The 22,926-nt window shown below is 33.0% G+C and overlaps 1 protein-coding gene across 1 annotated transcript in view; it reads left to right on the forward strand.

Annotated features, from left to right (window-relative positions):
* The window catches only part of TBC1D16 (TBC1 domain family member 16), a 272,554-nt gene extending 264,420 nt beyond the window's left edge, over window positions 1-8,134 (forward strand). The window contains exon 13 of the mRNA XM_090382977.1: window positions 7,949-8,134. Within this exon, the coding sequence (XP_090239103.1) occupies window positions 7,949-8,134 (186 nt within the window). The remainder of the gene's footprint in view (window positions 1-7,948) is intronic.
* Window positions 8,135-22,926: the final 14,792 nt, after the last annotated feature.

The following is a 22,926-nucleotide window of genomic DNA, read 5'->3' on the forward strand; positions in this document are numbered from 1 at the left end:
TACTCCTGGTCAAATCAAAAACAACAATTGGTTGGTTTTTGAAGGGCAGCCAGAGCAAGGATCACCTTTGACAGACAAGCAGCTCTCTGAACTTTGTGAACTATTGAAGAGTCTTCAAACAACACATAGCATCTTCTCTGAAAGCTGTTTATAATATTTTGTAGGTTACTGTTCCTATTTTCTGTAATTTGAATAAAATTTGACGCAAATTTACTGCCCAGTAAAATCGCTCATTTTAAAATGCATCAAAACATTTTCTGTTTAATGTGCACTAATTCGAACCAATTGCAGATTAATGAGTGGCTCATCTGTTACTTTGTCTACGTGAGCCACCAAACATGTGAAAAGTCATAACTTGCTACAATACTGCAATTTTGAGATATAAAGCCAGCTCCCTAACTTTTTAATCACACTTCATGTGAGTTATACACATCTTTGCATGCAAAACTGATTATAAGTTTTGCAGGGGAAGATCACTACCAATTTTTGAATATTTTTCAATCTGTGACTTTTTCCCTGAGTGTATACTATGCTGTCTGAGAATACCCAAAATAAATAACTGTCTGTTTATACTCTAAATGGCTGAAGCCAGAAGATTTTACAATTTCTTTGTACTATTTCTCTTGTAACTAAAAATTGGCTGTGCCCTTTTTTGTGGTAGCATACAAACTCAGTCTCACTCCAGGACCATAGCTATTCCAAACAAACAAACTAATGTATATATATATATTTTTTTTTTTATGAAAACCCAAAACATGAGGTATTGGAACCTATAATACTCAGTACAGTGCATGGGTTGAAGGTTGAGATGGCGAAAGAAGATATCAAGACATTAAACTTGAACTCCTATAGCTTGTCATTTTCAGGAAATACGTATGGAGAAAGATTGTTCCAGAAAAAAAGAAGTTGAATGAATAAATGAGGAAGAAGAAAAGTTGGTTCTGTAAATTTGAAGTTGGACAGTAAAAGGATATTGACTGGTTGCAGCACTTATTCATACTGCTTTGGAGAGAGAGAGAGAGAGAGAGAGAGAGAGAGAGAGAGAGAGAGAGAGAGAGAGAGAGAACCCAGTTTTTTAGATGCAGAGGAAGCAATATTTGTAATGTGCTTATGCCAAGAGAAATTAGAAGTCAGGGTAATCCCCATTAGAGATATAGGCACCTTCCTAGCCAGGTGGGAAGGAGCAGCAGTGCATAGCACACGCTTCTTGATTAGACTTGGGGTTCGAGCCCGTCACCACCAAATACGGAGGATGCGGAAAGGTCAGGGAATGACCACAGCATATTCCCCGAGCAATATGGCCTTAGTTGCTACTGCTCCAAATAACAAACAAACAACCAAACACCATTAGAGATATATGACGTTGCCCAGAGTGTCATTGAAAATAAACATAGGAACAGAAGAATTCTTTTTGCAAGGTATAAGACAAGACTGAGTTTTAGAAGGATTGAAATCAACTAAATTATCTTTGCCCCACTGAAGAATTACATGGAGAGCAGCATTTAAGGAATTGGTAGTGGTTCATATCATACTGGAAGGTGGAATACAATGTGCTATCATCAGCAAAACTTGGATAGGATTTCTGGTCAGTGGAAGACCATTAATATACAAGAAGAAAAGAGTGGAAGAAAGAACTGAACCTTGGAAACACCAGCATTAGTGGAGAAGTTAGAAGACAGAATGCCATCTACCATCACCTGCAGTGAGCGGTCAGAAAGAAAACTGGACACTCAACTAAAAACAACAGTTGGAAAACCACAATACAGAAGCTTATTTAGAAGTCTTTTTTGCCAAACACAATTAAAAAGCCTTTGAAATGTCAAGAACAACTGCTTGAGTTTCGCCAAACTTTTCCATTGAATTTGTCCATAGATGGGTAACATAAGCCAGAATATCACCAGTGTATCAACACTGATGGAATCCATACTGGTTGGCCATTGTTGATCAGATGGAAGATATCTAGATAGTTTAAGAGTTGGTGGTTAATCGATTTCTCCATTACTTTAAAAAGAGTAGAAGTAAGTTCAGTAAGACAATAATTGGATGGGAAGGATTTGTAACCCTTTTTAGGCTGGATATGAGAAAACACCTTGGAATAAGGAAGTGAGAAAAGGCGACACAGAACAGAAGTAAATTCAGGAGCACAAGTTTTAATAACGTGGAGAAATACCAGGAACTGGAGCTCTCTTAGCAACAAGATTGATTAAAATCCTTCTGACATCCTTTTGATGGAAGACCACAGAAGGCGAATGGAGTGTAGTTGCAATGGTGGGAGGTTGTTTATCAAGATCATCAAGGTGGAAGAAAAGTAGAAAGACCATTTGGTGGACAAGAAGCAAGTTGTGAGTTAGAGTTAAATTTGAAAGTGTCTACAATTCTGCCCAGACACGATAACAGCCTTGTGAATCAATTTGGCCCTGTAGTGATTGTGCAAGTGTCTTGGGATGGAATCTTTAATTTTAATTTTAATTTTCTGTTTATGCTCCGGCATGACAACCAAGTCAGTAGAGTTTACAATAAATCGTCAATACAAATATCTATTGTATTTAGTAGTCACGGGCTTGAACCCCGGTCCACTCAAGGAACGCATGCTAAGCATTCTCGCTCCTAACCACTCAGCTATGTCAGGCCTATCTCAGTGTAGTCTGTGCTTGTTGACAGGAGAAACTGCTTCTACAGGGATGGGATGCACTTAAATAGAAGGTGAATTTGCTAATGCTGTCAAGGCAGTGTTAGGTGGATCAGCCATATGCTAGCTTGGGGAGTGGTACACAGACTAATAGATTAACAGTAGCTACAGGCAGAAGTGAAAGGGATCACTTCTGCCTGCAGCTACTGTTGGCAGAAGTGAAAGGGATCCTTGCACTGCTTCTATTCGAACATGCAGCAGCCCAGAAAGCAAGGTACCAGGGATTTCAAGGCCTGCTGTTGGTACCATAGAACAAGAAAATACATAGACTGTGTTATGGTAATTAAGAGTAAGAACAAATGCATGTATACTTACATGTACACCAATGCTAGAAGCATAGTAAATAAATTTGATGAATTTGAAGTTCTGGTCAGGTAATCAAATGCAGACATTGTGGGAATATCAGAGACGTGGAGTCACTCAGATATAAGGAATGCAGAATTTGAACATGTGGAGTACAATGTATGCAGAAAGGATAAACACAATAGGAAGGGGGAGGAATTATGCTCTTAGTTAAAAGGCACATAAAATCTAAGGCAGTGCATCCAGTTGACGTGGGTGGCCAGTGCAATGTTGAGTCAGCTTGGTGTGTTTGTTTGTTGTTTGTTATTTGGTTTTTAGGAGCATTAGCAACTAAGGCCATATTGCTCCGGGATATGCGGTGGTCATTCCCTGACCTTTCCGCATCCTCCGTATTTGGTGGTGACGGGCTCGAACCCCGGTCTAATCAAGAAGCGTGTGCTACGCACTGCTGCTCCTTCCCACCTGGCTACGGAGGCGCAGCTTGGTGTGACTCAACATTGCACTACACTGGGAAAACAAAAAAGAATAGGAGTGTGTTATCTACCGAATGCCTGTGATGAGTACAATGAACAACTGTTCAGAAAAATAGAGTGGGCAAGTAAATCAGAATGTCTTAAAATGGGGGATTTTTACTTTCCAGATATTCACTGGAACTTGTGGAATGGTCACTGACACACCAGCAAGATTTTGTGGATTTATTGGAAGGCTGTTTTGTACAACAGCATGTTAGGCAACAAGAGAGAGAGAGAGAGAGAGAGAGAGAGAGAGAGAGAGCAATACTCTTGATCTGATTACCAGCAGTGAATCTTCATGCATTAAGAACCTGCAGATGAAAGAACCACTAGGTGGCAGTGATCACAGTGTGTTGATATGGGATTTAGTTAAAGTAACTACTATCAAGGGTGAAGGGAAGGATTTTTTGCTTTCATAAGGCAACTATAGTGGTCTCTCAGTGAGACCAACTGGTGATGTTATCATCAACAAATTCTAAATAGGAAGCATTAAGGAAATAATCATAGAAGCCATTAGGCTTTCATACCAACTAAGAAATATTTATGGCTTAGACCTAAATAGATATCAGATAAACTAATGTGACCTGTTGCAGAAAAGAAAAATGCATGGGATACATATAAATTATCAGATGATACAGAAGCCCATGGTAGATATAAACTAGTCTGTAATCAAGTTACAAAGGAGTTTAGGTAAGGCAAGGCAGATTACAAAAAGTCTCTGGTAAAGAATATCAAGAAAAGCAGTGAAGATGTCTTTACATTGGTCCACTTTACATTGAATCACATTGGTCCACTTTGATGCCAAAGGTTTAATTGTTGGTGACCTTGCTCTGGCTGCTGATGGGCTAAATCCGTATTTTGCATCTACATTCGCACATGAGGAGTTCTTTAGGGAAGGGGATGTCAGAAATTTATCAAACTCTAACAGGGAGCTGAACAAATTTGTGATAACTTGAGAGGAAAGTGGAAGAGAAATTGTTGAAGTTAAACATAAAAAAAGCACCTGGTTACTGCTATGGATAAATGGATGGTTCAGCCTAAGAAGACAGGGTGTTTATCAGTGGACACCTCTCTTTGTGGACTAATGTCATTAGTGGAGGCCCACAGCGTTCGGTGCTAGGCCCATTGTTGTTTTCTGTATTTATCAGTGATATTGATGAGGCTTTTTCCATTAGTGTCATTAACCAACCTGCCAACCTTTGCATCATATGCAGACTTAGACATTAATGAAGGTAAGCTGCTGCTGCAACAAAATATAGAAAAATTAGGCAGATAAGGTGAGAAATGGCAGTTGAAGTTTAACATTGACAAAGTACTGCATGTAGATATTGCATATATATGAATTCATAAATGGATTAAAACTGGATGAGATATTCCATAAAACTTCCATATTTGATAGTTGGGTATACAAAAGTTTACCACATATATGAAGGATAAATAGTACTTAATTTAGAGAGCCAAACTTTGCCTGGTACGCACACCTTGGGTACCATTTAGCACAATGGATACAGGAAGGACAAAAGGGGTGGAGGGGAGGTATTCTCTTAGTTAAGAAACATATTAAATCTAAGGCAGTGCATCCAGTTCAGGACCAGAGCTATTGCCACCTATTTTAGGAGACACCTGAGGCACTTGCCACAGGTGTCTCCTAAAATAGGCACTGCTAGATGTTCTACTACATATATATGCGTGTTAAGATATGATATGAATTAGGTGCTGTTACAAGATTTTGCCTCAGGTGCCACAAACACTAGCACCAGCCCTGATCCAGTTACAGTAGCATACTCTCACTACTGCCATTAACCTTGCCAACCTTTGTATCATCTACAAACTTGAACATTAAGCCTAATATGCCTTCATCAATATCATTGATTAATATAAAAAAAAACAACAGTGGGCTTAACACCGAACACTGGTGGACTCCGCTAATAACATTAGTCCATGAAGAGCAGTGTCCATTGATCTGCTATACTTCTGTCTACTTCATACAGTAAAGTAATTGTTTAGTAAACTTTCTTTTTTAGTAGTATCCTATGTAAAATCCTTCTCAAATTGGTTGCTTTGAAGTTTTATGGGAAAGGGGCAATGCTTAAAAGTTAATTATGCTATGAAACTTGTGAATATCCCCTTTACTAATTAACTGAATGGAGAAAGTTTAATAAAGACTCCCTTCAAGTTTATGAAAAACTTTCCTACAATATTGTAGTTTTAAATGTTTTCCACCAACCTTATGTAGAAATAAAACACAACGAAAACGAAAACTGGAATCTTGATAACTATGTATTTATAATAAATTATATTTGCCTGTATTTACAATAAATTATATTTAACTTTACAACTAAAATATATAAAATATACATTAAAATATACTGGGTTAAGAACAATAAAACCATAAAATACATTAAAATATACTAAATTAAAAGTGATAAAACCATAGCTTTCGAAGGCTCCTGCCTTCTTCTTCTTCAGCGGTATTTTCTTTGTTCTGCGGTGCATCTTTAAATACCAGCAGGTTCACGGTAATCATCACGTGTTCCGTTCTCTTGTGTTATGGAACCGGAAGTGGCTTGGGAATGGGTCATATGGAATCGTTCATCCCTTCTGAGGATAGTAGCCTCGAAGAGGAGATGGATCCTCCTCTATCTCTATTAATGTTCACTGTGGAACAGATCCACAAACTCTCGAGCCACTTGCGGTCCCAGAACTTATGCGCCCGATCGGTGATGATAGCATCGTCCGGGGAGATCTGGTGCTGCTTCTCCCAAAAATGCTCGGACACGGCAGACTTACCATACTCCGCATTTCTTATTGCCCCGTGGCCGAGCATTTTTGGGAGAAGCAGCACCAGATCTCCCCGGACGATGCTATCATCACCGATCGGGCGCATAAGTTCTGGGACTGCAAGTGGCTTGAGAGTTTGCGGATCCATCCCCCTCTTCGAGGCTACTATCCTCAGAAGGGATGAACGGTTCCATATGACCCATTCCCGAGCCACTTCCGGTTCCATAACACAAGAGAACGGAATACGTGATGATTACCGTGAACCTGCTGGTATTTAAAGATGCACCGCAGAACAAAGAAAATACCGCTGAAGAAGAAGAAGAAGGCAGGAGCCTTCGAAAGCTATGGTTTTATCGCTTTTAATTTAGTATATTTTAATGTATTTTATGGTTTTATTGTTCTTAACCCAGTATATTTTAATGTATATTTTATATATTTTAGTTGTAAAGTTAAATATAATTTATTGTAAATACAGGCAAATATAATTTATTATAAATACATAGTTATCAAGATTCCAGTTTTCGTTTTCGTTGTGTTTTATTTCTACATAAGGTCGGTGGAAAACATTTAAAACTACAATATGAATATACCCAACCTCAGAGGCCTATTTGAAGAATTTCCTACAATGTTTTGCTTATATATTGATAGCATAGCAGTCATTATCTTTGACTATGTGATAGGGAAACTGAATAACTGCTGTAATTGATTACTTGTAAACCTCCTCCCCTCCAATAAAAAATGGATAATCAATTTTATACCATATTTAAGAATTGTAAATTCAATAACTAATTCTTCAATAGGCCACTGGGGGGAACTTCTCCCGGGCAATGCTGTCATTGTTGATCATTCGCATTGATATCGGGACCAGAAATGGCTCGAGAGCTTGTGGATTTATTCTTCAGAACATAATACCATCAATAGAGATAGAGAAATCCATGTTCCAACCCCCTTTGAAACTGTAATTCTTGGACAGGGTGAACAGTTCTGCCTGGCATGCCCTCCCCCTGAGTCATTTCCGGTCACCATACACGTGTGGAGGATAATTCCTATGCTCCTACAGTAGCATGTGTCTGTCGCCATGATCCTGGTGATGTTATTTAAAGATGTGAAGTGACAGTAAAGCTCCATTGTTGATAAAGGAGCCAGTTGCCTTTGAAAGTTATGGTGCTATTTTATCACGTTTATTTTGTATATGTTTTAATTTAAAGGATTTTAATTCTGTTTTAATTTAAAGTATTTTAATTCTGTTTTAATTTAAAGTATTTTAATTCTGTTTTAATTCTATCTGTATTTTTATTTCTTTTAACTACTACTGTTGTCAGTGTATTTTATTTTTACATAAAAGTTTATCATGTTTTATTGTAATTTATTTTAATAAAGTTTTGGTCATTTATGGTTGGTATATTCCATTCCAGTTAAGTATGAGTTGTAAATCCGATGAATTTCTGATCAGTTGACATTTTCTGTAATCTAATTAATAGAAACTGACTGCAGGAAATCAATAATTTTCAGAAATTTTAAGTAGTTATTATAGGGCTAGTGGTCAGCATGAATTTTAGAAGCAAATATTATTATTCTAGAACCTTAAGCCTGGAGGAAAGAAACTAAATGTTTTTTACTCCCCTCCCCATAAATAATAGATTACAAATTTATGTCTTTCCAGGCCAGAGGTTTACTTCATCAATTTCGATTACTCCCAAGGATTCCATGTACTTTAGCCAAGCTGTGTGAATTATGTGGCCCAGGCATGTGGGATAGTGGTCATGTTCCTGTCATTGAATGTGTTGGTTCCCATGGAAATCATTCATGTCCTCATGGAGGTCATGATTTCACAGCCAAAGTAGGATGATCATATATGATTTAAAGGATATTACATAGGAAATAATAGATCCCAATCTGTCCAGACTATTTCCGACTTTTTTTTATTACCATATCTCTTCCAGGAGCGTTGTAAATTGAGATGTGGAACTTAAGTGGTAACCTTTTACAGTATGATATAGTCTGTTTGTATATAACTGTGAGCATTACTTCTTTGGCTTCTGAATAACTTGTAAGTCAGAATTTAATATATTTTTGTGTAAATGGAAAATCCTTATTTTTTTATCAGGAGTTTGCCTCTAAACCAAAGTTCAGCTGAAACAAATCAGTAGGACCACATTCTTCCTTTACCTCACAGATGTCTGCAGAAAACCCATAAATTTTATATGTAAGGAAAACATGTGGAATTTCTTATAAGGAATAACAAAACATTGTTCATAACGAAAAAGTTGTTGAAAACCTGTAAAATCGATAACTAATAGTCACACTCTAAATAAATGGATTTTTCAATTTATCATAAATATTGTCTGGAAAACCATACAGGCTGCAAGTGATCCAGTAGTCATTAATTTCATATTGCTGTTCTGAACTATATTTGAAGTCTTGAGAGATTAAACCAGGCAGCATAAAATTATAGCTCTATAAGATTATAAAAGGCAAATCAAAATATAATCAAAAAGTTGAACTAATATTAATACAAGTGATTACTGTTACAGATATGACACTTTTTTTTTTTTTTTTTTTAACATTTTATTGTCAAATCTCTTCTTTAGAGTCTGGAAAAGTAAGCTTACTGTTCAATAGCATGCTGCTATGGTCAAGCTGCTTACACTGGATTGAACTTTGCTACTACAAGTTATGCTGGAATTGTCAATAGGTTAATCTATCATTTATTCTGCTCTGAGCTTTAAGTCCATTGCATTTAGTAGCCAGTTTTAAACCTAGCCAGCCATGAAAACACAAGGACAAAGTCCTACTTTTCATATTTTGTAAAGGCCAAAGAGTATTAGCTATTATAGAATGCATTCAGCTAATTTTTTTTTCTTGTATGTAGATTGGAAATGTATGGTTGACTTGCACTGCACAGACATTCTTATTCCATACCTTTCTTCTTAGTTTTGGCTTTAATTATGATCTACTTATTATCTTGGACATTTTCATGAATAATTGTCAGCTCTTTGTAATTTGGCACTTTCATCATGATTTTTAAAGATTGATTATTACAGCAGCTTGTTTATACTTTAACAGACAATGAATAGAACATATCATTGATTACATTCCTGTGTAAATTTCATCTCACAACTTAGGCAAACAAAGCATTGAATAATAAAGTCAGTTTGCTGTTTGCAGAATTAAAAAAACCTGAGTTTTCTGAAGAGAAAACTATGAGACCAACTTGGCCATGGTGTGAAAATAGTCGATAAAAGTTATTCTCACTGAAACAGGATTCAAACCAAGTCTTTTCCACAGCAGGAAGTGCAGTGATCATAACCAGTGCCAGCTGTGAAGGTTCTTTACGATCTACTAGCATTATCTGTGACCAAAAATGATCTAAAAATAGGTAACCTCTTTTAGCATATTAACTTATGATAATCATTTAAAACTCATCTCTTGACACTATACAATTTAATATAGATTGAAGAAATCTGTGGATATCTAAGCCTTCTGAAAACATGGTTATAATAAAAATTGATGGGTTCCTCACCTTTCTGAATAACAGGCATCATAAAATTAAATTTATCATAGAAACTGAAAAGGCCAATAATTACCCTTCCTGGATATTTTCTTAACCTTCAGTGAATTGCCAAAAAAACATACAAGCAGACTTCTATTGCATTTTGTGCAACTAAAAATAGGAACATGGCATTAAATAGAAATGGTGGGTCAGAAGACAAACACAACCTTTTTTTTTTTCTTTTTTTTTTTTTTTTTTTTTTTCATATTTTTGATAGGTACATCTTAAGTTGGGAATACCCACCTCTCCCCCCCCACATATTTTCCTCTGAGACCAGAGCTGAATCCCCCAATCATTTTATTGAGTCATCCCCTTGTTATTTTGGGAATTCTACTCACAGAAAAATCTTAAACTTGCTAAGATTAGCCAACACCTGCAAGGAAGATAACTAGTTTGTCAACATTACTACCAGTGAAAGACAGAAAATGAGGAGAATTTCTCATAAACATAGTGATAATTGCAGTATGTGTTTTTTATGAGTCTAGGAAAATATCAATATTACCGAATATCAATTCACCAAAAACACAGTACGCCGATAAATAAATTAGAACGAGTAACACATTATAATAATGTTTATTTTTACTCTAGAGCCTGTTGTATACGATTCACCGAGAAGACAAAAAATATATTTTATTGAAATATATAATAATTATATAAATATTCTTCACATTGAAAATACAAGATAGTATTTTAAAAGGCACGTCTTTCAATACAGTCTGCAGTTTTATGGAATTTTTATTGTTAGGAACTGCATAAAATGAAAAAACCAAACCAACATCTGTTATAACTATTTCTGCAAAAATAATAAATTCATTTAAACAGATTAAGTCTAGGAGTTTTGAGAGTGATATATAAATGTTGTAAAAATCAAACTGCAAATGGTTAAGACATCACAGATGTTTTTTTCACTTTTGCCATTTTATATATACTGACATTCAGCGAAATGGATTAAAGAAAAAGTACAGTACTGATTCTGCATTACTTCTCAAAATGTTTTGTTCCTCCAAAATATGTTGAAAACATCTTTGAAATATTCTGTGTTGGCAGTGTATTTCCACAGGTGAATGTGAAGAATGTTTGTATAATCATTATATATTTCAATAAAAAATTTTTTTCTGTCTTCTTGGTGAATCATATATAACAGGTTCTAGAGTAAAAACAAACATTATTACTGTGTTACTTATTCTGATTTATTTATTGATGAACTGTGTTTTCAGTGAATTGATATTTGGTGAATTTTCTTCATTGCCTTGGTAATCTTTAGTTTTCAGTGATTATGGTGAAAGTGTCTTAATTATTAATGAGCTTTAATTCTATTTTATAAAATATAAATTATAATTTATGAAAAATTATAGATTAATAAATGCTAATTATTTTCTTAGTAGGTAAAGTCAAAAAATCTAGAATCTCTCAAGACCTCATTTAAATTCTTTTTTGTAAATAGAGACAAACTCTTAATAAAAAATAAAAAAATCAAGATTTTTCTATTTATACAAAATATGATAAAATTAGAAGAATATGGTAGAGCAGCTTTTTTTATATATATATATGATTGCATGTTAGTCGTGTTGGTTCAAGTAAGAAATTAATGGGATCTAAATAATGATTAGTAATATAGTATGAATTCCAATATGATATTATTCCACTATCATACAGATATCTAGAATTGTGCTCACATTTCCTAAAGATAGTCTTATTCATTCCTTGCAAGTGCCGATGAATTTGCAAGAAAGATTTATTGAAAAGAAGATATCAGAATGAAGGGGAGAGGTCTTTTCAAGTTTCTTTTTATATGTTGTGCATATAAGTTTTTTTTTTTAAATATCTCTTTATTGTTAAGTTTATATAGTTGTACATTCCAAAATGCACTTTGAAGTAGGGGGAAAAATCATTAGATACAAATGTGATTTTGTATTGGATAACATTTATTGTTCTCACTACACTTTATGCAAATTTAAGGGTATATTTTTCATAAATTATTTTTAAATGTTAATACCAAACATTCCAAAATAGGTGCAGTTATGGGCAAGGAATATTTTTAAAAGTTTGTTGCTTTTGAAATGATTATATAGTGTGTATAATTAACTCTTCTGGTATTTTTTTTGGTTGCTTTGAAAATTGTTTTAAATCATTTTAAGTGGATTTTGGGCTCTTTACAATTGTTTTCCACAGGCTGTGTAAAATGAGTTTCTTCATAAAATTTTAAAGTTTTGTAAAAATGAAAACTTTGTCCGTAAATGCTTTTAAATACTAATTTTTTTCCTCTTTTAATTTAATAGCCATCATTAAAGTAAAATTATTGCCAAAAATGAAACCAGAATTTTTTTAAAAAAATTTTAAATAATCATAAAAAAAAAAAAACTTTTTTTTTTTTTTTTTTTTTTAAGTAGCGCTATCTTTTATATCTATTTATGTATCATTTAATTCAGTTTTATCTAAGTTCTGGAAAATTTTAGATTTTGTAAGCCAAAATTGGCCAATATAGTACATAAATAAGAGGTGGCAACATGTACTAGAAAAATTTCAAGGCAAGTCAAACATAAGAGGATGCATTATTTGAAATGTACTTGAAATTCAGAAGCATAGCTGAACATAAGTATTCCATGACCTTGTGTTTGCTCCTGAAAGAGTTAAAAAATGAAGTCATTACTTTTTTGTTGAAGCAGTAATACCCTCTGCATCTATTTATGTATCACTTAATTCAGTTTAATGAACTTCTGGGTCAGAATACCAGAGAATTTCATAAATTTTAGTCAAAGTTAAGACTCAAAAATTTAGTCATCAATTCATAAGTCAAAATCGGACAACAGTAGCCAATGATTGTGATACACTCGTTCAATTTTCAAAGCTTTTTTTTGTGCTGCCATATATTAAAACAGTCTACTATTGGTGGGAACACTGATAAGAGATAGCAGCAATACTAGACAAATTTGAAGACAATTCATATAAAAGTGGATGCTTTATTTGAAATGTACTTGGAGTGATAGTGTAAAGTACATAAGTACTTGTGAATAAGGTTAGTTTATTATAATTGGAACGAATAGAGGGATGAAATGGGAGGGTTTCTTTTTTTTTTGGCTGATGCTGCATAAGCTTGCTTTCTTGTATCGTATGCCCTACTAATGCTAATGCTAATTAAATGACAACAAAAAATAAAATATATTAAAAGTATTCTTAAAGCATTTACGAAATATTAAAATTTTTATAAATGTTTTAGTTTTAAACATTGACTAATATTTTTAAATGTTTTAGGCATACAATCAGTCCTCGTATAGCACGATAATTGTGTTCCTAGAAACCCTCGTGCAATATAAACAACAGGCCTGTGGGAAAAATAGGGTTAGGTGCCGACCACCCAAGATTGAACACACATTTGTAACCAAAACATTGCCAAACACAATAAATAATCGTAATAAAATACATAAGTATTTTATTACGACTATTACGTAATAAAATATTGCTAATTCTTTTGCTTCTATCGTAAGCAAACTTGTTTTTTGTTTGATTTTCTATCCAAACCGATGACAGCCGTTCCATCTCTTCCAATTCTTTGTGTCTTAATCTAATGGATTTTAATTACACTTTGAGTTGTTCCTACTATGAAAGTTGTTTTTATTATCTCTGCATTCTTTGTAATTCTCGGCATTGCCTCATTTAGGTCTGTAGCACGTGCAATATCACATGGTCTTTCATTTTGCTCAAAGCGTTTCACAATTTCATATTTTTTCTCTATTGACATAGGCGGACTAGCCATAAGCCTTACCGGGGAAACCCCGGTGGGCCGGAGGCCAGTGTGATTTTGGCCATAAACCATAGTATGAGGCCACTATAAATTTTCCTGGGTAAGAATTTTTGACTCAGTCCACCTCTGTTTATCGATATTGCTTTTCTTTTTCTCTCTGAATCTGCAGTGTCTTCACCAGGACGCTTCCTTTTCACACCTTTTAAGTATTTTACTCATTTTTAGGGAATAAAGCACAATTACAAAACGAGGAGGCACGCTTGATACACATAAACAAAGTTGCTTGCATATAGCAACTGAATAAATAACACCGTAAAGGCAGAGATACACTATTAACACCTCACATTTTACTAAAGCACATTTCTAGGGGTTACTACTATAAAACAATAAAAATAATTTCCAGTTGCGTTTCTGCTAGTGGAATCTGTTATAAACTGGTAGTAAACTCGATCTAATTGCATTTGTGATTATACCGACTGCTGGAATTGTGTTGGTTTTTACATTATTATGGTGAAATGTGTTTCCCCTTCACTGATATAAAAAACATAAATACATTTTCAGAATCTTCTCTTCATTCCTATCGTGTTGCGTTCGGTTGGGGTAATTCTGCGTTCGACTGCCATTTCTTGTAAACACAAAGGCGAATCGTGCATAAGTGAATTCGGTTCATGTTATATAAGATATCGTTCCCCTATTTATAAATCGTGTATGATCGAATTCATGTAGTGTAAACACGTGTTATACGAGGACTGACTGTATTTCATAAGCAGTGATGCTCCTGTTGTATAAGATTTGTCTGTGAAATGACTAAATTATATGAAATGCTTAGGAAATCTTTCTTAATTTGCTTAAAGTAAAATATTGAAGAGCCAGAATTCAGTGGAAGTAACTCTGTTTCTTTATGAAAAGTCTTTCAGTAGGTCTGGAATTTACTGATGCCTTTGCAGCTCTGTGAGAAAACCATAATCTGGAGGATTACTGTAAAAATATCTCTGCCAGTGTTTATTTTCCTGTCACCATTTGTTTTTATTATCTCCACCTCCTTCTACTGTAGATTGATAACAGTTATAGTGTATAGCATTTACTTAATAAGAAATTCTTCTCTTATGTACGATGCACAGCGTATTTATAACATTTTCTGTTCGTTGTTTCAATTTTAAAAAATGGACTGGAAAAATTAACATTGAAGTAGATAATGGCTCTGCTTTATCTTATTTAATTGCATTCAAATTAACAGTTAGACATACATCAGACTCTCCATTTACCAGGATCGGTTTAACCGGGACACTTCAAGAGTCTTAAAAAAAAAAAATCAACCAGAAATCATAAAATTCAAGCAATAACTAGAATAGGTATAAACAGATGTTTTGCAAGTCGTAAATAAGCGACAAGCAGGGCGTTATAAAGTCGTCATTGGGAGATTATTATTATTATTATTAGCCACATGGTGCGAGGAAACCCGAGGCTTATGCAGCACCAGTAAAAAAAATTTTCTTGCAACCCCCACTGTCTTCACACCCGATGCTCAAAAAAAAAAAAAAAAAAAAAAGAGAGAGAAGAAATGTTTAATCTGTTTTAGTGCGTCGCTTCTATTGTTCTGTTTCGTCGCACCACAAAGAGAAAAATTTTGTTTCGTTATTTATTGTCAGGGGTAACAATTTTTTTTTTTGTTTATAAATCACGAAAATGATGGGTAAATGCAAACGAGTTGCACTTTCAATTAAACAAAAACTTGAAATTATTCAAAGTCTGAAAATGGTGCATCCGTTAAATCTCTAATGAACCATTATAATGTTGGCGACCAAACCATATGTGACACTAAAAAATAAAGGGAAGCTATTAGATTTAAAATCGACATTGTAAAAAATAAAGGGCAGCATCGTATTGGACACGCGAGTAGTGCGTGGTAAGTTTTTTATCTATCGCCATATTTTTTACATAGGTTGCTGAACATTTTTGGATATACTGTATTGTGGTAAGTCCTGACTTATGTTAATTTTTTTCACTCATTTTTTTTTTTCTTTTTTAGAATTGTAAAATTTTAAACAGGATAATAATAATAATAAGCAATCAATAAAGATGATCACGGCACGCACAAATTGCAGAAGTGGGATTTGAAGTCACAAGCTTAAAAATAGGAATGAAGAAAAGATTTTTAAAATTTATTTAGATTTTTTTTTATATGGCTGAAGATTTCAGTGAAGGGGACATATGTTTCACCATAATAATGTAAAATCCCACAGAATTCCAGCTATCGGTATTATCACAAATGCAATACGATCGAGTTTACTACCCTTTTATAATGAATTGCAGTAACAGAAAAGCCCAATAACCCGGAATGTGCAAATTGTTTTATGGTAGTGACCTCCAGAAAGATGAGCTTGCGTGGGATAATAATAGTAAGTTTTTGCCTTAACCCTGTGAAATTCTTTACCTAATTTCATTTTGACCGTTATCATGGTGCTGACTAAGAGAATAAGTGAGAGTGGTACTAGTAAATCTATCCAAAAAAAAAAAAAAAGCGATCGATTCGGATCAGAAAATTAAAATAAGGATGTTTGAAAATGATCAAAATGAACAAGTATCGTGGGGAATTTAGATTTGTCAGTGTGAACAGTGAACACAATCAGTGATTGTGTTCGCTGTTGACAATAAAGGAAGAATATGAGAAGCAGTGAAGGGATGAAGTCAACCAATGAAGTCAACTGATAACCAAGGCTATGAAATACATATGTTTTTACTGTACAATTTCTTCCTTGAATGTTTTCTTTTCTTATGTGTCACTCCAGAAACTTCACTGCTGTCCACAAATAAAGTTTTTTATTGAATTAATTAAAAACATATAACTATCTTTCCTTCATTCTTCTGAGAATATTATGTGGTTTTTGTAATTTTGGCATATCACGGATATAGGAGCAATATTTTATTAGTTATTCCCTAGTTACATAAAACTTGACTTACGTAAGAAGTCCCGGAACGTATGTCGGGGACTTATTGTGTTTTTGCATTAACCGGGAAATCGATTGTCTGGGATTTTTATTTTATCATCTATCCCGGAAAATTGAGAGTCTACTGTATAATTAGGCTGATTTTTTTTTTTTTTTTTAAATATGTTTCCTCAGGTAAAAATGAATTCTAGTCATGCAGTGGCCTAGCAGCACATATTATTTACAATATTTTTCTTGTTAAACAGATTTATTTCATATATTTACTTTAATCAAATTTATTTATTTAACTAATCAAACACTTCTTTTTGATATATATATATATATATGAATAGTTAGAACAGTGCCAGTTACACTCCAAATATTAGTATTGTTATATATATATATATTTACTAGTCAAACAGCTTTATTAATTAACCAAAGATTCTTTTAAATCTATTTTATTACTTGACTCATCTAGTAATGGTACATAATTTCATCTGTTGGAATTAGATTAAATTATACCCCCCCCCCCACACCAAATTATAACTTTTTTCCCACTGCCTGATTCTTTGTCATCATTATTATGAATTGCTCAAAGGTTCTTCTTGTCCAATATCAAAATATTTTGTTATTTAAACTATCTGAAATAGCAAGCAATACTAAATTATAAATAATTGAGTTCCTTTAACCTACTAGCTGCTATGTAAGTTTTTTTTATTTTTATGAAAATTTGTATATTGGGGTGTGGGGGAACTTCTGTTCAATTTGAAGATGAGTAGCATCATCAGTTTCCCCCCCCCCTCTAAAATATTGAATACTTGTAGTATTTTGTTATTTCTCCTCTAAGTTTTTATTTTTTTATAAATTTTGGTATCCAGAAAGTTTCATTTTATTCTTATTATGACATCTGAACAAAGAATACGTGAAAAAAAAAAAAAAAACCTACATTGAAAATAAATTTCTACCTGGTTAATGCTTTGTAACAAAATATCATTTACTTATATTCGGCAAGATTAATAGTAATACAGCACTTATGCTATGAGAGCAACAGACAGATGTATTTCCTGAGTTGAATTCTTTACTGTTTATATGTTTTATTATTTTACTGTTTATAACATAATAATTTATTGTATTTTAGTCTTTATAACATAATGATTATAATACTAAAAGCACCTGATGCTTGTGTGATCATTGTACTCCATATATCAATTGTATAACTGGCTGAAATATTTCTAGAAACTCTCACAAGACATACAGAACTGCCAGATTGGCTGTATATAACCTGTGAGCATCTAGTGCTCACAGACTGCATCAGGAAAGAAATCCAATTTCATTAAAAATTTATATGATTCTGACATGTACAGCTTGTGATACCTTCATGTTAAACATCCTCTACATATTCGCTTTTATGAATAAAAGATAAACAAAAATACTACAATGTGCCATTTCCTGAATGACTACAAGATAATGTTCTGTTTACTCAGCTGTAAGTCAAAATATAGGTAAAAATTGTCATCATTTGTGACACACTAACTGCACAAAAAATTACCCATAGTTTTATGGTTATGTATTGATCTTGTGTATTTTGATTATTTATATTAACAAATTCTTGATTTTTTAGTGGTATAATTCTAATCAATTTGAAGTTTTGTAAACTATTTTACCATACTTCATATGTTTAAAGCATTTATACTTATTTAAGATAACTAGTCATTTAATGATATATTTGCACAAAGTGCAAGTACTAGTCATTTTGCTCATTTTATTTTCATTATAACTCATATTAACATGTGGCATTTTTGAGAATGTATTTTGGTTGTAAAGGAGTTTGCCATTATCTTGTATTTCATATCATTTAGTATTATTTGTGTTATATTTTCTTTACAAATTACTGCATATGTTTGTGTTTGAATATCAGTTTCAAGTATAAATACTTGAGCTTAAGAGAATTGATGAATTGTTAATCTCTGTACTTTGCAATAGGGACTAACATGGTAATAACACTTAGAATTATTAAAAAATGAAACACCAATTTATGTTACAAATACAGCAAATTACTGCTGTTTTTTTAATAATCTAAAAATAAATAAAATGAAATAAACTTATTTCAGTTTATTTCATTTTATATTAAAATGAAATAAAAATTACTTTAAAAAACAAAGTAACACTCACATCCAGCAGCGAAAATGCATGATTTCCTAGTCAAAGAAGATGCACACCCACAACCTTCAAAAGAATGAGCACCACTTTCTTTGGTGGTTCTCATTCTTTGTGGGTGTGGGCCTGCATCTCCTTGAGCTGGGGATTGTGCATTTACACTACTAGAGGTGAGTATGTTGCTTTGTTTTGTCTTCCTTTCAGTTTATTTCATTTAATTTTATTTATTTTTAGGTTAGCTTGGTACATAGAATCAGAACTACATCTGATGCCTTTGGCCTTAAAAAGACAGCAGGAATTTGCTATATTTGTAACATGATTTAGTGTTTCCTTTTTTCATAATTCTGTTGTTAATCATCCTTAAAATTTGTATAAGCCTATTTTATCCTGTTTTAAACGTAAAAATCATGACTTTTTCTTTTGATTCACTTTTTATATATTAAGTATTGTTTGAAGTGATTATTTTTGGATACTTGTTATTACCCCTCTGAAAACTTGTGTTTGAAATATGCAATGTTTCTTTCATATATATATATATATGTTTGGGTTAAAACTTGGATGATTATTAAAAATACTTTCTGCATATATATATATATATAAAGGGAAATTTTCTTTAATTTTATACCGAATTTTGTACAAACAGAAATTCTTTAACCTGTAAGTATAAAGTCAATTTAACACACACACACACACACACACACACACACACACACACACACACACACACACACACACACACATGGAATAGTTCAGTATGAATTATTCAAATTATTATGAATAAGCAAACTACAAGCATTAATATCATTAGTGCATGAAAATGAAACCTAATAAAGTGAGATTATCTGTTCCTTAGTCGTATTAATGTAAACAAAATCATTTTTGATTGTATTGGTTTTACAACTGTGTATATAGCCACCAGAGAGCACACCTAAAATATTAACTGTTTTGCAATTACTGTTTGTTTGTTTTTTTAATTGAATGAAGGTGACTAATTTTAAATTTTAAATTATACTCAGATTTTTTCCTTCTCTCAAGGAAACTGCATAAGACAAAAAAAAAAAAAAAACTATAATAAATAGGAAGAGATTGCAAGGCATTTCTGTTGTCTTTTGATGAATATGAAGTTTCTTAGTGTTTCTTAATGAGTCAAAAGTAACAGAAACTGACTGACAGTTAACCATTACAAGAAATCTTGTATATTTCTTGGACAGATAATTGTACTATATAATAATACTATTTTTATCAAGAATATAGTACAATTTCATTCATTAATTGCATTCAGCAGTTGATAAAGCTTACAAAATTTTACCAGTGTAAATTGCTACTAATGGGTATTTGAGACCCCCCCCCCCCACCATTTTCAAAAGTTTATGATGAAGCTACATATGAAATTTTGCATCTACCCTCCTTTTCTCTCAGTCAGTAACAGTACAAGCACTAATGCTAAGATACCATCTTTTGATAGCAGTTTTTTATTTATTTATTTTTTTAACATTTTGGTGGTGTTATCACTGACACAAAAGGGATTCTGTAAACATAATTATACCAATTAATTATAGTTTAAAAAATGTACAATATCCCAAACTGTTTTACATGTCCTATTTTTAGACACCTATAATGTGGCTAAATATGAATGTTTCTCATTTCTTTTTTTTTTTTTTTTTTTTTTCTTAACTTAGCAGTTATGAAAGGTTATTATAGCACTTCATTTTTAGAAGCTGTAATATAGCCATAAAGTGTCTGACATACTGAAAATTTGTTTACCAGTCAGTAGTACTCTGTACATTTTAAAAGTAAAATTTGTTATTTTTAAAAGCTTATGATGAAGTCTTAAAAAAGTAATTATTATTATAAGGAATTAACCATAACTTTTTCTTTTGTCAAATCCATTCAGAATACATTTTTGCAGTGAACTGCTTGAGTAACAGTAGTTTTTGCAATGGACTCTTTTTAGTGGTTAAATATTTATCCACTAAAACGAATACTTTTTGAATACTTTAAATTTACTAGAAACAAAGTTTCTCTAACACATAAATAATAATTTTACAATAGATATGAATTCTGATATTGGCATCTGCTTTCACTTGCACAATAATATTAAAATTCAGTTCCTGAAATAATAAATTTCAAAAAAATCTGGTTCCAGATCAATCTTGTTGATCTATACTGATTTTATTGAGGCACGAGTTGAAAAGAGAATAAGGAATTTAATACCTACTTTCACAAAGGAATCAGTATTCCTACCCCTCGCAAGAAACTCATTAGAGTCTTAGTCTTAAACCAAAAATCATCTGAAATATCTATCATCTTTTATTTTTAGGCTAAAGTTGTTTGATTACGTTAATTGGAAAAGTCTTAGATAACCAGCTGATGTTGTAGATGAATTGAACAGGTATTTCACATTGATATTTACAGCGAACCCTTCATAGTAAGGAGAAAGTATGTGTGAAAGACCTACAGACCTTATGTTTTGTAATTTTTAGTTAATGTTAACTTAGAACATTAGTCATAATGGGATGTGATCTGCAGTGTATTTCTGTAACTTTCTCTAAAATAAATAAGTAGTTCATTCTGGAATGTTCTTATCAATACAATATTTAACCATTTGTTGGTCAATTTGTAATAACATTCAAGCTATAGGGGCAATTATTCCAAAACAAGTATTAAGCTTGTTTTGTGCAAAATTTATAGTGATGCAGTTTGTGCTGCTTGTGTAATGTTCTGATCTGTTCTGTTTCTGATGGTCATTCTTTTGACCTAGAAATCAACGAATTTTTGACACAGCTGGATGCCAAAATGGGAAATTTAAGGAAGTATACCTGATCTAGGAAAATAATGCATCACACATACACAGGAAGAGAAGGAAGTCTGCATCCTCCCCAAGTTTACCTTATTTCTCACTCTTTCCACACAAGATTTTCATCCAAAAATAGGCCCTCTCAACCATCATATGATACTACCAGTATAGCTCACACAGATACAGCAAGAGAAGACAACAGAGGCAAGAATAATATCCTTCGTGGAATCAAAACCATACAAAATACAACACATATTTAGGAGACTAAGAACAGGAGCAACAATATGAGGCTTAACAGCTTCACATTGTTGCATGCCCCAGTCTTCCTGTCACATGACAGGGAGATTGAGAATAGAAGTACAAACAATCCCAGAAAAATACATAACATAAGGGGACATAAATTTTAATTGAAAAAGGATAGTTGCATGATAGATGTGCAAAAATATGCTTTCAGCCATAGAGTAATTATTGTTGGAACCAGCTTATATAGGATGCACAAATCCTTCCATCATTTGTTGCTGCTAATACTAACATCAACTGATATGACAAGCTGAATCAGATTATGGTTTCATAAAATTTTACCAGATAGTTAAAGTATCAAGTATCCATCCAGACGTAGTTCTTTCTCTCCTCCCCTCCCCCCCTTTTTTTATTGTGGCAAGTTTGCCTGTATTGGAAATTGTTTTTATAATTTTAGATGTTATTCTAATAATATGTAACTCAGGGATGGGCAGCCCACATCCTTTTCATATGACTCAGTTGACCTGCCAGACATAAAAAAAAAAATATGATAAGCCTTTTATTTCTTATTTTGTTTTGTAATAAAATTTTTACCTTTCATGATATGATATCTGACAAGCTTTTTTTTTCTTCCTCAATTTGGGAATGAAACTATAATAATCTTTCCCATTATCAATCTTTAAATGATTTTGCAGTATTTTCGGAGTCAGACTGCAAGTGACTGAATATCGTGTATCTGTATATATACATCGCTGTATAAATAATAATTAGTTGTAGCGAAAGTAACGGCTGAAAAAGAAAAGATAAATTAATACATTGGGTTGGTTTATGGACCCGGGGAATAGTATTCATTGTCAGCATTCCCCACTCTTACTATAATCTACTTATATATATATATAGATAGATAGATAATAATGTTATAGATGAGGAGTATGGGGTATAGTATAGTCTAAGGAACCAGTTGTCGAAACCATAGGAAAACCTGTAAATAAAATATAATGAATTATGTTATGTGAATAGTGCTTAGTGCTGCAATTATGATGATTTTGGCGTTTTCTTCAGGAGCCAGCTGCCAAAACCAAGGGAAATGTGGCAAAAAGTAAAGCCTCTGTTTTGAACACGAGATATACTTAAAACTGCAACCATTATCAACCCACTGCAGGATGGAAGCCTCCTCAACAATTCATGCTGAGGGAAATGGACCATAATCTGCCACGCCACGCTG

Source organism: Mastigoproctus giganteus, chromosome 10, assembly GCF_048544385.1.
Source record: "Mastigoproctus giganteus isolate SK-2022 chromosome 10, ASM4854438v1, whole genome shotgun sequence".
NCBI classification, from domain to species: domain Eukaryota; kingdom Metazoa; phylum Arthropoda; class Arachnida; order Uropygi; family Thelyphonidae; genus Mastigoproctus; species Mastigoproctus giganteus.